We start from the raw sequence: 16,554 nt of genomic DNA on the forward strand, positions 1-16,554 counted from the left end.
ACCAAAAGTGGCTCTAAAAGAATAAGAGCAGATGCATTCTCCATCACCATCTACCTCAGTGCTACCCAGGATAGCTTTTAGGAAGACAAGCCTTTCTACTTCACAAGCAATTCCCAGCTACCTGGGGCAATTACGGATTTCTTTCTTAAATGACTAGATACAAGTGTCACCAGGTTTCTAGACAAATGGCCAGCATGATTCACCTACTCAGGAAATAAACTAATTATGGCACTCAATCAAGTTACCCTAGAAATTCTGCTGATCAGAAGTTCTTCCCCTTCATTTCATGGTCCAAAATAAGCAGAGCTAACACTTCCATCTTCCTCCTCCCTCCCTGTGCATATATTTTGATACTATTATACAACTTTCACATGTTCCATTTTTTAAAATATAGAAAATCCAAAAAATGAAAGAAATAAAGAAATGATGTGCCAAACACACACAGATCTAAAGAGAAACTTACATGAAGTCAAATCAAAATAATAATTGCTCAAAAACGTTAAGGTTTCTTGTCCTTTAGGAAAAGACCCAGGTGTTTCTTTGAAACACCCTTGATAACCAATGTACATTATCTTAGGAATGAAAAGATGTTTCAACATTAGAAAATCTATTAATGCATTATACAATATTAGTAATCAACAAATTAAAGAATAAACAATCCATGGTGAACTCAACAGATGTCAAAAAATATTTAATGCAATTTAACATTTACTTATGTTTAAACTGTTAGGAAATTAAAGTAAAAGGGAACTTTCTAAACTTGATAATTAATATTTATCAAAAATCTATAGCAAGGATCAAGCTTAACAATGAAACTTAATGTCACCATTAGAGTTAGAATAAGACAAGGATGCTTGCTGTCACTATTCTAATGCTGTTAGAAAGTCTCAGTCAACACAATAAGACAAGAAAAATAAAACGAGGTACATATTAGAAAGATAGAAACAACGCTGTATTTCTGTATAAATGGTCAGTTTGTTTACATAAATAATCGATGAGAATCTACACACTGTTAGAATTTACTACGTGTTCAGCAAGGTGGCTAAATACTGGATCAACATAAAAACAATGGCAGGATTTTTACAGAGCAGTAACAGGTCATTCAAGAATAATAATATAAAAAGTACCTCATTCACAACAATAACTAAAATATAATTAAGAATAAATTTAACACATGTGTTGATCTCTGTGAAATGTGATATCACTTTATATCAATAGATTGACAAAAATCAGAGTCTGATATCAAGTGTTGAGTACAGAAACAGTTTCTCTCATCCACTACTTGTGAGGATATCAATTGGCACAATGTTTTGTAGTACACTCTTGCAAAATCAAAGAAAAGTGAAGACATATACTTCCTTTATGTTGTAATTTTACTTCTAGGTATATACTTTACACTAAGAAATCCTCACACATATGGCAAGGAAACATGTTGAAGAATGTTAATGGTAAGTATCATTATTTGTAATACGAAAAGACTTTAAATGATAAATCCGAACGTTTATGGAGAGAAAAATGGGTAACTGAATTGTGGTATATTCACATTGTGACACTGCATAGCTATGTGCAAAAATATGGTTAAACATCAATAACAAGGTAGATTAAAAAGGTTGGACAATAATACTTTAGACTTATATTAACGTGAATAGTGTTTGAACAAAATATAGTATTTATAGACAGCTTAAGAACACACAAAATAACATGCTATAGTTTTATATTGCTTAAGGATGTATATAGACAGTTGTAATATAAAAACACATACTAGACTGGTAAACCCAAATTCAGGGCAGTGGTTGCCTCCAGGCAGAGAAAGGCAGGAGCAGAAGCAGGAGCAGAGAAACAGGAAAGAGACACAGGGACTTCAACTGCATCTGTGGTGTTTTGTTTTTAAATTCAACAACAATATTAACAGACCTCAAAGGCCTCTGGCAAAATCTGTGAATTTGATAGAGCTGGATGGCAGGTATTTTAATGTTCATTATTTTCTTTCACATATACATATCTCCTTATATTTGAAATATTTTTTTAATAAATAAAAAAGGATCTGTGTGAAAATCAAATGTTGACAACCAGAATCCTAGTTTCCTGGGAGGTTGTGATTACATGATGATTTCAGAGGTAGCTTCTCTTTTCTTCTAGCAGCCAACTAGCCTCTGAATTAAGCGGTATTTATTAAGTGCCTTCCATTTGTCAGGCACAAAGCTAGATTCTGGTGATAGAATGGTAAAACAGCCAGGCATAGAAAGGATATGTATCACATTCCAGTGGGATTACAAATGTACATCTACAAACTATGAGAAATGCCATGAAGAGAAGCAGGGAATTATGAGACAGAATAACCAAGCAGGGCCAGGGCAAATACCATGGCAGTCACTGAAGTTTGGCTACCTGAAATTTATCCACGTGCCCCCTTCTTCCTGGCCTTGTTCTACCACAGAGGTTGGGAAGCTAATATTGATTTCCCAGACTCTTTTGCACGTGGCACAGTTCTACTAATTAGACATAGGGGTCTCTGAAGCCAGTGGCCCTTTCTGCACAAAAAGAGCATCACTAGAAAAAAAGCCTTTCACCCTCCTTTACTCCTAGTATATTATTCTGTCTGCAGCATGGATGTGATGCTGGGGATGGACCAGACATCTTGATATGATGCAGATGGAAGCCATATGCGGTGAGGGGTGGAGCACAGTAATGGGCTCCTGGGTCCCTGAAGTCAGAGCTGAGCCATGGTTTGGACGGACTGTTTACTCTGAACTTCTTTTTAGCTCCTACTGGCTGGAGCCTCTATTAACAAGATTTCCTCTTATTTGGAGGCAAAATCACTCCAAAAAGATACCTTCTAAAAGAGGCGATATTTAAGTTGAGAAGAGAGGAATGAGAGGGAGCCAGCCCTGCAGAAAGCAGGAACGGGACAAGGAAGTGGGTAGGTAAGCAAGCCCAGCAGAGAGGGAAACAGTAGGTTTCAGAGGGTTGGCATGTTTGAGGAGCACAAGAAGCCCACTGATGCTGGAGCTTAATAACAGGTGTGTGATTGCTTTGCAACTGGCTGGGAATCTGAATACTTGACTATCTTGGGCTCCAGGTTAAGAACAGTGGAGTTGGCCTGAAAACAAAGACTCAATAGCAGCCAGGTAGTTGCTGTTTTCAGAGACTTCTTTCTATAAAACAAAGAACCCCTAATCCATCTACTTGGATTTTTAAAACTGAACTCCACCAAGTCCACCTTTAGTTCAGAGGTACAACTTTCACTACCCACCTCCTCCACCGCCTGGGAGGGGAAAAAATTAGCATCCCCCCAGTCCCCTTGACATAAAGGAAATTGCAACGATAGGATTTAACCAAAGGCTAGCCAACCGTGTCTTAGGCATTCCCTGTGCTCCAGAGGTTTCTATTTTGCTCTGTATTTATCTGAATGGGAAGAGGCAACTTCATTGTTGAAAAGAGTCTGACTTGAAAAACACAACAGAAATCTAGTTCCTTTAATCCTGTCCTCACTGGGCACTAAGGAAAGGGTGGAAAGGGTTGGCTGATTTTCTAATGTGCTTCCTATTGGTCTGTTTCCCGGATCTTATACTCTTCTGGCAAAAGAAGGTTATTTTACAAGACAGTATTTACTGAGCACCTGGGTAGGCAGATTGCCAGTTCAGGCAAGAAGCCCATGGCTTGGAAGAAAATGTCCATTTTCATCTGAAAGGTCTCAATTTGATGGGTATTCTGCAAGTTTCCAGTTGGTTATTTCAGAGTAGACTTGGATATTTGAGTTTCCAGGCCTTTCCCTCCTCCTCCCTTTAGCTTTCCGCAACTAAACTACAGCTATCTAATTCTTTTGATCTTTCATCCACGTCCTTTCCTGAATTCATTCACTCTTTTTGCTATTCTCTGCTCTTCTTCCAAATTGCCTGAGCTTCCCCAGTAATGAGGTAGTGGGAAGAGAGCGTGTGGTGCCAGGTGCTGCCCAGCTCCAAGTGTCCACAGAGGAACTGTTACTCCGTGCCCTTCTGCACAGGCAGCCTCAACCTGGCCTTCCCTTTCATTCTGCCAGACTGCCTGGCTGGCCTGAATTTAATTTGCAGACCACTATGCCCCCTGGGCCTACTTTGGCATCGCTGTGCTCTGGCGTCTGCTTCCCTGAGAACAGCTCTGTGTTTGGATTCCCTTCCCCCAAGTGAACGCACTGCCTTGCCTTTTTCAAACGCTCACAAAGTTACTATTCCCAGCCGACATACCTCAAGTCTCCCAGGTTGTTTGCCTTTTATTTCTGTTGCCTGAGCTGCTCACGATACTTTCCAAATTGAAATTATTAGTGAATTCCAAAAATGAGCAGCTTCTTCCTTTTCTCCACCCAGGTCATGAATAAGAATGCTTCAGTAAGAATCAGACCCACAGTTGCCACCACAGCATATTAGGTGATGCATCTTCTTAATCCTCCTTCGGTGGTAATCCCTCCACCAGCAGCGCCGTCAGAACCTTCTTAGTTTCCAGGAGTTTTTCGGCCCGTTTTAAACCCACATATTCAACCTTCCAAATATTTATTGAGAATTATGCTAGAAGCTGCAAGAGATTCTAAATCATCAAAGACACAACCACCACCCTTCAAAAGGGTTCTGTCACTATAGAGTATATACCATCTTCAATATTTATCAAGCACCTTAAATGTGCCAAGCACTATTAGGTGCTGAGGGTTTGAAGAGGAAAAGTATGGAGTCCCAGTGAGTTTCCACCATTGCAGATAATGGCATGTTATTATAATACAATGTAAAAACAATAATGGGATGTACACCTGGGAAGTCCATCTTTCAGCCTCTGCCTCTTCATCTGTAAGATGGAACCAACCTTCTAAGTTGTGGTGAAGGCTTACATAAGTTGAGGAATGGACAACCCTTAGTGCAGAGCATGACACAAAGTGTTAAGAATATTACTAGTAATAATAGTTACAAGTATGATAATACATGGTTATTATTGCTAGTAGTATCATTACAATAATTTCCACATTCAATCTGATTGATCATGGCTGTCTGGAACATTGTGATGAGACAATTCAGAAACCCTTACTGGGTCCACTAGCAAAGAACACCGGGATGGGTGGCATACTATGATGGACAGGAGGAAGAGATGGCTATGTAAGTGTTAATTCACCCTGATGCACACATATAACTACACTACAATTGACAGTGTAGCCCTCTGACTTAGGAATGCCACAAAGTGTGTAGGAGGTAACTGACTTTACATTTCAGGATAGGAGGGAACTGATGTCATATGGTAGGATCTTAAGTCACTCTGTGGACGACTTTGGTTTAGAAACCCCAGAAGTATTTATTTATTTATTAAAATTTTTTTAATGTTTATTTATTTTTGAGAGAGAGAGACAGACTGCAAACAGGGGAGGGGCCAAGAGAGAGGGAGACACAGAATCCGAAGCAGGCTCCAGGCTCTGAGCTGTCAGTATAGGGCCCAATGTGGGGCTTGAACTCACACGTGGTGAGATCATCACCTGAGCCAAACTGGGATGCTTAACCGACTGAGCCATGCAGGCATGCGAACCCCAGAAGTGTTTTTAAGCCTGAAGAGTCTAAGAGGTCAAGTGAAACTGGGAGTGGAGATAAGAAGTTCTACCAAAATGAGGTCCTTCCCACCCAAGGCAGTCGCAGAAACTCTAAGGCAGTGGTTTGCAACGACTGCTCCAAGACGAACTTCTGACTGATCTGAAGCAAAATAGGAATGGTAAGGACAATGGAGGGAGGATTTCATGCAATGAAATGTCCTTAATTTAAAGAACAGATATTATGTTCTTCCTATTTTGTGGGTGTTAAAATGCTGTCCTTTTCATAGAAAGATACTCTGAAGATTCTCCCTTCTGTATCAAGTCTCAGAATGTTCTAAGTTCCATAATGTTCATTTCTCTGAAATCTTATCTACTCCCATGACTTTAATACCATCGATATGCTGACAACTTCTAAATGTGTATCTAGCAGCAAAATACGTCTCCAAACTTCTGATTCATATATCTGCCTGCTTTGGATATCTCATAGGCACCTTAAACTTAACAAGCCCAAAAAGGGATCCTTTCTGCTTCTATGTGTTCTTCTCTTGGTCCTTCTATCTCGGTAAATGGTATAGGAAATGGCAAGTTGCTCAAGCCAGGAATATTCAGTCATCCTCAATACCTCTCTCTTCCTTCCTTCATCCCTCATCTATCAATGAGTTTTAGCAGTTCCAGTTCCAAAATATCCCTCAAATCCAACGACTCACCATCACATGGCTGTCACACTAATCATATCTATAGCACCAACATTCTGTTCCACCTGATCTCACTCCTTCCACTCTTCCTGCCCTCCAATCCATTGTCCAGTGGCATTCAGAGGACTCTCTTAAAATTCTTTAATAATTACTTTCCATCACTCTTGGCATAAAATTAAAAATCCTCATCATGGGCTACAAGGCCCTGTATAGTCTGAGACCTGCTGAAGCTAAGCACAAGTTTATTTTATTTTATTTTTTTTACTCTTACAAAAGTTTATTTAACAAAAAAGTTCAATATGAAAATGCACATGGCCTGATTTTTATATTGTAGTAAAACAGGTGCTATGGAGAGGGGATATTCAGAAGCAGCTGATTTCTTCTGGTGAACACACTCATTGTTTACACTCATTACAAGGCTTCTAACATGATGACACTATTCCCTCATATTACCACCATTCTCATATTGTGCTGTTGCCCACAGTTGCCATCTGCATACATTCATCTATCACAAGATTCAAAAAAGGACTGAAACCCTGCAATATTCCTTGGAAATGTCTGCCACAATTCAATTTCAATGATAATTTCTTGTCCATAAATGTTTTTAACTCAACAGGGTAGACTTTGCTCATGGTGTCTACTTAGCAAGCTCAAAGATGCCTCCAAACCTCCCAGTACAATTTTAAAGTTTATTTATTTGCTTTGTGAGAGACTGAGACAGCATGAATGGGGGGAGGGGCAGAGAGAAAGGGAAAAAGAGAAAATTCCAAGCAGGCTCCATGCTGCCAGTGCAGAGCCCCACATGGGGTGGGGGTGGGGGGGCTCAAACTCAAAAAACCATGAGCTCATGACCTGAGCTGAAATCAAGAGTCAGATGCTCAACTGACTGACCCACCCAGGCAACCCTCTCCCAGCACGTTTTAAAGAAGAAGGGTTTCCTGACCTTTTCTGTCTATATAAAGTTAATGTGTTACGTGCTCTAAGAGAACCATTTTATTTATTTCCTTCACAGTCCCTATCTCAATGTGAATTTTACAACTATTAGTATAATTTATCAATAACTGTCTCCCCCACCAAGCCCATAAAGTATTTGAGGGTATAGATTACATCTAGCTTTGTTTTTCATTGCATTCCCAGGGCATACTTTTACAGTACCAGCAGATAGTATGTGCTCAATAGATAGTCACAAATTAACAAATGAGTGAAAAGGGAAAAAAATTTACACATCTTTAATTGGTAAACTAAAAAGGTGACCTTAGTAGGGCTCCAATTAAGAATTTCTTTTCTGGTCTCCAAAATTCAAAGTTTGAGGACTACTGCTCTGTGGTTGAAAAAGATCCCTCATCTGGGACCTCTGGATATTGTAATGGCCATACAAATGACCTTTGAAAACTTATGGGAGGTGCTAGTAGGTAGGGACCAGCCATTGTTGGACTGGTTCTCTGCTCTTTGGCATGCAGCAGTTTCTTTGGTCTAATTGTAGTTCTGGAGCTCTGGAACTCTTAAATGAATGCCAAAGGAGAAAAACATAGAGAATCATGGTACCCATCTCAAGTTTAAGCTTTGTGTTTCAGAAGAACTTATTTGCATATTTTATCTGTTGTGCTGATAGTCTAAAGAAAGAAAAAATTATTTATGGTAAAACCTGTCCAAACACCCATTGGCTGTACAGTATCCCAATTCATAATATGTGGGCTATAAATTAGAAAAACGAGATTCTAAGCCAGCCAATCAGATTTACATTCCCAGTAGCAGCTTGTGTTATAGCACTTGGATTGTTCTGTCAAATAATTTATTGAGATCCAGATGCTCCAGTTCCCGATCTTCCCTGAATAAGCGGTTGTCAGGTACTCCTGTCCAAAAAACAAGGCAGTTGGTATTTAATATAGGCTCCCACACTTGTCAAATGATCTCCAAAGAATATGAAATTGCTTGTCATCTTTGTCAAAATTACATATGAATGGGATATTTGCTGTGTTGTAATTAAAAACTCAATTAAAAGAAATTCTGAAATCATTATCAACTTTCTCAGGCATGAGTTGTTCTACCAAAAAGCAAGCTGTTTATAGCTTAGGCTTTTACCAGCATTCAGCAGATGGCTGAATCCCAAAACAGGCCCAAGGAAAGGATGAGATCTGGACCAAGGTGGAGGCATCCTAAAGAACAAGAGCAAGGTGCAGGCAGTGACATTACCTGTTAGGTGGCAAGTCCCCTAATTCTGGCACTTGTGTGTATAACTGTAATTCTATAATTAGATGCTATCATTTCATTAACGCTGAGGACCACTGTCCCTAATGAGTCTCTTCAAAATGAACAAAGAGGAGGTAGCTTATCATTATGGACCTCACTTATCCTGGGCCTATCTACTAGATGAATATTATTGGAAAAAAGTAACTGCATTACAGTGGGTGCCACTGAATGTAAGCACATTTGGTTCTCAGGGAAGCGATTACCCTAAGTGGCCAATCATTAATGACTCCAGACAGTAAGCATCAGTGATGAGAGAGAAGTAAGCATGTGGGTATATCCAAAAAGGAAACCCATCATTTTACAGCCGTACAGCTGAAGCTGGGTGAGAAAGCAGTTCCAGCCTCTGCCTGAGGCCAGTTAAGCCAGGCAGTTTCTTAAATCAGAGCATGAATTGTTAATAGTAATAATTCAACAGCAGCCTCCATTTATTGAGAACTTACTATGTACTTAGCAAGAACGCTAAGCCCTTTAAATTCATGATCACACTCAATCCTCGCAACAGCCCTCTGAGATATGTCCCAGAGTTGTGAAGTCAGGAAGCAAGTCAGTTTGACTCTAAAACCAGTACCCCTCATCATAAAGTTGTACATTCTAGATCCAGACTCAGTAGAGACCAGAGCCGCTGGGATATTTTATTACCAGTGCATAGCTAGTAGATCTGGGGTTAAGGCATCTGGGTATGATGCTGAGCCCAAGAGCGCCTGTGGGCATTTTTTTCTTCTATTCATTTGGAGATTGTTTGGGCATAATGAAAAACACTATTTTTTTTAAGGAGAAAATGGCTTAGTCTTTGCTTCTGTGATTGTAACACTAACCAGCAAACAGCAGTAAGCTTGATTTTTAAAAAGCAGCGCTGATTCAAATTTTCCTAACTTCCTACTAAGGAAGTACTACTGCTAAGTAGTAGGGGAAGTACCCCTACTAAGGGGTAAAGAGTACTCCTAATCTGTAGGTTAAATCTTCTAATGAATGGAGGTAATGTATATTGGATTATGCTGTATCAGAAGCTGCAGCACCCTTTTGTACAGAGCTGCCTGTACAGAGTGACAGGTGTTCCCCTGCCAGGTAGGACAATGGGGATGACTCAGAAAATCTTCACTGTCCTGTTATTCCAACTATATGATTTCCATACCACGTGCTTCACTTTTTGAAAAAGTGAAGACAAGTGCGACGAGAGCAGAGTATGCATATTGATGAAGTGTGGGAAGAAAGGTTGAATGGAGGGGTGAGGTCTAATAAGGCAAGGCCCCTGACAGCCAGAATATCCATCTAAAGGGCAAATGCTCCTGGGAAGGTTGGCCCAGCTAGTTGGGTGTCAGATATTTATATCTTGGAATGAAATAGTTTATAATTTATTTGAATGAGGACAATCAATGGGTATTCCAAGGGGAACACTGTGTGTTGGGGGTATCCAGCACCACTGGAGAAAAGCCCATGCATGGAGATGGGAGAGGAGCAGCATGAGAACCAAGGGTACAGAGGGAATGTTTCAATGGCTGGTGAGACAGCAACCCTGAAAGGATTATGAGGGACTTCTGAAGGGTATTTTATCTGCTAAGGCATTGTATGGGTCCTCAGGGGAATGAGTAACTAAATGCTATGAACTCTGTCCTAAATCCTTGAAGCATGACCTGCCTCTCCTTCTCCCCCACATCCTCTCTCTTCCTTCTAGTTGTCCTTCCAGTCTCAGAGGCTTAAGAGTTTAAGTCCTTCCTGCTTAAGACTAACCTTTCCTATGGATACCCCACCCTGCCTGGGCCACCTCTCCCACTTTCCTTGGGAACACACTACATCATTTTTTTTTCTCTTTTACCATGTAGGCTTCCCTTTTCCCACTATTGGTTCATTCTCTTCAACCTCCACCCTTCCTTCAACGACTCTGCTCTTAAAATAACCTGGTCCTGATTCAGAATTTCCTCCAGCTGCCATCCTATCCCTCTACTTCCTCCCATCCAAAATTCTCTGCAAAGAAAGACTGTGCTCACTTGCCCCAGATTCACTCCTCAACTGACTGCAGTTAGGTTTCTCCTGCCACCTTGTAGTGAAACTGCTCCAATAAGGTCCCCTAAAGTCATGGCTTTCTAAATTTACAGGATTTGTTTTAAGTCCCTATACTGGATTTCATTGCTTTGGTTTCACTTTGGATCTTACCACTTTCCTGAACCTCTACTCTTCTGGCCTCTGTGACATGACACTGCCCTGGGTCACCTCAGACCCCATTTCACTGTCTCCTGGTATTTTTCTTGGCTTTCTCATTGGCCCAACTTTTCAATGCTGGCATTCTTAGGCTTCTGTCTTTACCTTTTTTCTGAGGGTTTTAACTACTACTTTTATGCTTATGACTTACAAATCTGAATTTCCTACCCAGATCTGTTGCTCACAAGTCAGGGCCATATATCCAATTGGCTCTTGGACACCTTCAATCAAATGTCTTATAGAAATGTTGAGATAAACATGGCCAAAAAATGGACATATATCTTATCCCCTCTACCTGATTCTCCTTCAGTATTCTGTGTATAAATTGTACTGCAAATCATCGAATCAGTCAAATTATAAACTTGAGGGTCATCCTCACCAGTGCTCACAAAATCAATCACCACACATTGCCATTCTTTACTCTTTCAGATTTGCCTTCTCTGTTGTATCCAATTCTCCCTGCCTAGGTTCCTGCTCTCACAGACTTTCACCCGGACTACAGCAATATCCTCCTCATGCTCTCCCTGACCCTTGAATGAACCTCCTGTACTCCCCCTGAGTGCCTACATTATGCCTTGGCCTCACCGGGTTTCCATCACCAACAGGGTAAAACCTGAACCTTTAACCGAATATACAGGCCTTCTATGATCTGGCCTCTTGAGACTCACCTTTTGCTATTTTCTGCTTGATATTTTAAGCTCTAGTCATACTGATCCTTTTACTGACTGGGAATATACTGTGCTATTTTTCAACTCAAGGCTACAGTCGTGCCATCTTCACCTGGGACTCCCTTCTTCTCCTCTCCTTAACTTTCTCTGACATCCCTAACTCTAAAAACTTAGTCAGGGATCTCATTCTATGTTCCTAAGCACCTGGCTTGTCTCTTTTATTGCACTTACAATACATTTGACATTCTCTATTTCCCCAATATAATCATAAATCCTTGAAAGTAAAGATCAGTATTATCATTTCTCTGAATCATCAGTGCCTAAAGTAGCTCCTGATACATCATAGGCATTGTTCTGATTTTTACTGAATACGATAACAACAGAAACAAATATGTGTATAGAACTTTAGATTTTTCAGATTGCCTTCCACACATCTCCTTTAATTTTCATGGCAATCCATCCTGGCTATTCAAAATCTATATCTTAAAAAAAAGTTTTTTTTAATGTTTATTTATTTTTGAGAGAGAGAGAGAGAGAGAGAGAGAGAGAGAGAGAGAGAGAGAAAGCTGGGGAGGGGCACATAGAGAGGTAGACAGAGGATATAAAGCAGGCTCTGAGCTGTCAGCACAGAGTTGGATGTGGGGCTTGAGCCCACGAACCATAAGATCATGACCTGAGCTGAAGTCAGACGCTTAACCAACTGAACCACCCAGGCACCCCAAGACGTATATTTTATTTCACTTTACAGCATATGGAAATAAATGACAGCTTTAGCTGAGAACTACCTGAGAAAACAGAAAGACATTATTAGAACACAGCTCATCTTTACTTTAATACAAATTTTTGGTACCCTCCTAAATTAAGTTTATGCATCCAGAAATACCCAAAACCATCACCACCAACACCACCAACAACAAAAATAAACAAAACCAAAAAGACAAAGTGTTTTTTGAAATTCCCCATTCACCGTGTAAGTCGTAGTTTATTCCAGTGTTTCTGAGTTCTCAAACCAATGATTCATAGTTATTTCCTATGTTGTTTGTAATGGGTCATTTTACCTGTTTCTCCAACTTTTTGAGTAGAAGTTTTAATCTTTCCTTGGTTAAAGATTTCCAGTTCATTTGCAGTTCCCAGTTCCCATTTTGTATTTTTACCTGATTTTTTTTTTAACCTTTAGATGACAGACAAATTCACATATTGGATTTTTATGTAAAAGCATCAAACTGAAATGCTGTTTAAGACTTCTATTGTCCAGTAACAGTAGAATAAAATAGTTACTAAATGCTATTTTTGCTCATGAAGCAAATATAGTTAAGTTATAAAACCTGTAGCCCATCACCAATACTATTTAATTTTTTTTTCTTTTAGACAAATAGCTTTACCTCTTGACCTAGAGAAAAAGGAGCCTTATAGCAAAAAACAAGCTCATGCATTAAAAGCTGCTCAGAATTTTAATAATGGTTTGTCCAATATTTGAATTCACTTCCCTAAAGATAAGAGAAAGCAAATTAGATTATTTAGTTACTTCTTCCCTACTAAGGGGAAAAATAACATCTGCATAAGATATTAACACATTCATATTCTGTTTCCATTTCCAAGTGATTGCTCTACAGAAAAACAGTTATTTTTTTGATAGACAGCAAACACAAAACTCAGAATTCTTGTCCTAACATCTTTATTGGCTGCTACATGATCTTGAAGGATAATACTCCTTTGCTTCATTTTACAAAAGCCATGAAAATTAGAACTTGGCCATTACCAAAAAGACAACAGTTTGGGCCTAAAAGAAATCAGATTGTTGTCTGGTGATTACTGTCCTATAAAAGAAAACTGTTAATTTCAGCAATGACACTAGAATTTCTGGGGCTTTGTTTGCACATAAGCATGAAGTCCAGATTTGCAAATGCCAGACATAAGATTGTAACAAAGGCTAGTAGATTTTCCTAAATTTATAAAAATAATCGTAAAGATTTATAGAGCACTTATTTTGTGTTACTTTTCTTTTTTTAATGTTTATTTATTTTTGAGAGAGAGAGAGAGAGAGAGAGAGAGAAGAGGCAGGGGCAGAGAGGGAGGGAGACACAGAATCCAAAGCAGGCTCCAGGCTCTGAGCTGTCAGCACAGAGCCTAATGCAGGGCTCAAACCCAAGAACAGTGAGATCATACCTAAGCTGAAGTTGGACGCTTAACCGACTGAGCCACATAGGCACACCATGTGTTAGATACTTTTCTAATCACTTTACAGGTGGCAAGAATTTTGTCCTCCCAATCATTCTGTGAGCCTAAGATCAGAACTCATAAGATTGCTCTCTCACCTCTACCCCTTCCATGCTCTATTGTCTTGAGTATGTCTATTCTGTATTCCTTGCAGGTGATTTCATACTGAAGACTCTCTTACTTGAAAAATTGTTAGTGAAGTCACAGAAGCTTAGCAAGTTAGAGCGAACAAGGATCCGTGAAATCATTCAGTTTAACCAGGACCTAGAGAAGTTCTCTGACATGCCAGGTGTTGTATACTTAGTTGGTGGCAGATTAGAAACTAGAGTGTACTATCTTGACCTCTGTGTACCCCATGATTCCATATTCCTTTGTTTCATGTGAAAGACAAGATACCCATTTGCTTCAAACAAATCTCTTGATCACCTGCAACGTGTCAGGCACTAGTTTAGACACTGGAGATATGAATAGGAAGAGACAATAACTTATCCTTATGGAGTCACACTATTCAATTCACTAAATAAACAAGGATTTATTGAGCACCATTTATGCACCCAGTTCCAAAGAAGATCTACAGAGGTAGGGATGGGTGTAGTGGGGAAAGGAAGAGTACAAGAGGTGGTCCCTGATCTTTAAGGAGTTACACAAAAGACAACAAGAAAGCAAGAAACACTCATAGGAAAATTAAAAAAAAAAAAACAGCATATAGTTAAGCTGTAAGGTAAATGAATACCAAGGGATTTCAGAGAAGGGAGATCCAGAGAGTTGGCGACCTGTGTGTGTATACCATGGAGAAAGTGGAGAGGTTGCCTACCATGGAGTATGAAACAGCCCAGAGTTAGAGACACACACAGACTTTAAAAGATAGTGCATAAAGTAAGAAATGGATAAAATGTAATATATACCATTTGTGTAAATCAAAATACAAACAATAATAATTATTTGGCAAAGATGTATGCAATCAAAAATGCACATAAAATACAACAGAATGCCTGTCTATGTAGAGGAGGGGAAGAGGAATAAACATAATACAGTAATTAATTGATTGATTTAAAAATAAGATCAGGGCACTCACAGACCAAAGGATAAAAATGTGTCATGGCCTAATTATATCAACTCTGTTGTCAAGTTTCAGGAGAAAACTCAATATAGCCTGGGATAGATGGAGTGCAGCTTTGTAGGATGTACAGACCATATTCACGCTGAGAGAGGAATGGAAAGGTGACCTGGGTAAAGGGACAGTATGAAAGGAAAGAGACCATTACGCCAGGAGAGGAACGTGCATGTGGAGAAAGTAGAGGAACTATGAGCAAACACAGGCTTGTGTCTCTTACGGGAACCCTCTGAAGTCAGGCAGAGGCCTGGAGCTGCTGTGGTAAGAGACAGGCACTGAGGGTGTTGCCTGAGTAGGTGACTGATCCAGAGAAAGAAGACACTAAGGAAGGAGAGCCTTGGCGTCCATCCTCGGGATAAAGGACACAGGCGGTGAAGCATATGGGAATTCAAGTTGTGTACGGATGAGTGGTGTCCCTGGGAAAGAAAGGGAGACGAACAACAGACACCTATGCTGTGAGAAGATCATAAAATGTGACAGGGTGGTATCAGTTTGGTTCTCTGTGTTAAGACATTTGTGAAAGTTCGCTTCAGCGAAGACGTGGTTCCTGGAAACAGTTAAGTGGGTCACTTGCTTAGCTTTCCTTAGTGGTAGATTAATTAGCCAGCTGTAACTCCCGGATCTCTATTTTTAAATAACGACTTGCATAAATCTCCAAAGACAAGAACTCACCACTAGTATACAGCATATTCCGGCAGCTGCAAGTTATTATGCCCAGTGGAAATTAAATATCTTTTAGGGAAATCATGCAAGATCTCATGACAAATATGAAATTAACCCCCGCCACCTCTCTGCCCAACTCATTTCTTCACTCGCCTGCCATCCTAATAGGCAGAGTCTCTGGGGTCCTGAAATGACAGCAGACTTGGCAATATTTTAAAAAGGCATTATGCATCTATGAGCATTAGTATAACATAGAGCCTTTGTCCCCGATTGAGCTAGAAGCTCTGGAAATCAAATATCAATAAACACACACGATAGGCCCCTCCTAAAAAACTATTAACTCATGGTCAGGCTGAGATGCTTATAACTCCAGAGATGTAAACAAACAAACGAACAAACAAGCCATTTTATTGATCATTTTAGCCGTTTCGTTTCCTTTGCTTAACGCCCCCAAATTCCCACTTCTCTCTCTTTCCCTCTGACCGAATGCATTCTCATTCTGGTTCTTTATTACTTCTTTATTTTTTAAGCTCCAGATTTCAGATAACATGTGACTTTTTACTTTCCCTTTTCATTGCTTGGTTTTTTACATTAGGTTTGGGCTCCTGTAGTTTGTGAAGATATGAGACATCGTGTCCTCCCTCAGAGTGAAACAGGAAAAAGAGCAAGAGCAGAAGCTGGCCATGAGTGACTCCGATAAAGCTGCACACAGTTGGGAAGGGGCCTGAGGTCCGGAGCAGCTTTGGGTATTCAAATGCATTTGGAGGGGCGCCTGGGTGGCTCAGTCAGTTAAACATCCAACTCTTGACTTTGGCTCAGGTCATGAGCTCGCTTGGGGTACTCTCTCTCTCCCTCTCTCTCTCTGCCCCACCCTGACTTATGCTCTCTCTCTCCCTCTCTCTCTCTCTCAATAAATAAACTTACAAAAAACAATAAAGAACAAATGTATTTGTAAATGTGTGTTTAACAAAATGACAGCTGATGCAATAGCCAGAATCACCCAGTGAAGGACTTGATTTGTTCGGCTATTTTCAATAAAGGGCAGAAGCCACACATGACTTTGGCAGGAAACCGGTTCCCTGGGTGACCTGGGTGAGGGAAAATGGAATCCTAACTTTCCCAAGTTATTCTAAAGACTCTGTAACAAATCTTTAATTTCCCACTTGAGCACCACCAATCTTGGATTCAGGAGAGAAAAAGAAGCAATGCTTC

The 16,554-nt window shown here is 40.0% G+C and overlaps 1 protein-coding gene and 1 pseudogene across 4 annotated transcripts in view; both read right to left on the reverse strand.

Annotated features, from left to right (window-relative positions):
• The window catches only part of ST6GALNAC3 (ST6 N-acetylgalactosaminide alpha-2,6-sialyltransferase 3), a 535,005-nt gene that overhangs the window by 82,267 nt on the left and 436,184 nt on the right, over positions 1-16,554 (reverse strand). Inside the window, exon 4 of one of the 4 annotated variants that reach the window (XM_019448846.2) lies at positions 7,934-8,087. The exons of the other annotated variants lie outside the window; for them this stretch is intronic. Within the exon in view, the coding sequence (XP_019304391.1) occupies positions 8,078-8,087 (10 nt within the window). The 3' untranslated portion in view covers positions 7,934-8,077. Of the gene's footprint in view, positions 1-7,933; positions 8,088-16,554 lie in introns of those variants that run through there. 4 annotated transcript variants of the gene reach the window in all.
• Positions 938-7,763, reverse strand: LOC128774693 (small nuclear ribonucleoprotein G-like; annotated as a pseudogene).

Source organism: Panthera pardus, unplaced genomic scaffold, assembly GCF_024362965.1.
Source record: "Panthera pardus isolate Hobbes unplaced genomic scaffold, ASM2436296v1 HiC_scaffold_11, whole genome shotgun sequence".
NCBI classification, from domain to species: domain Eukaryota; kingdom Metazoa; phylum Chordata; class Mammalia; order Carnivora; family Felidae; genus Panthera; species Panthera pardus.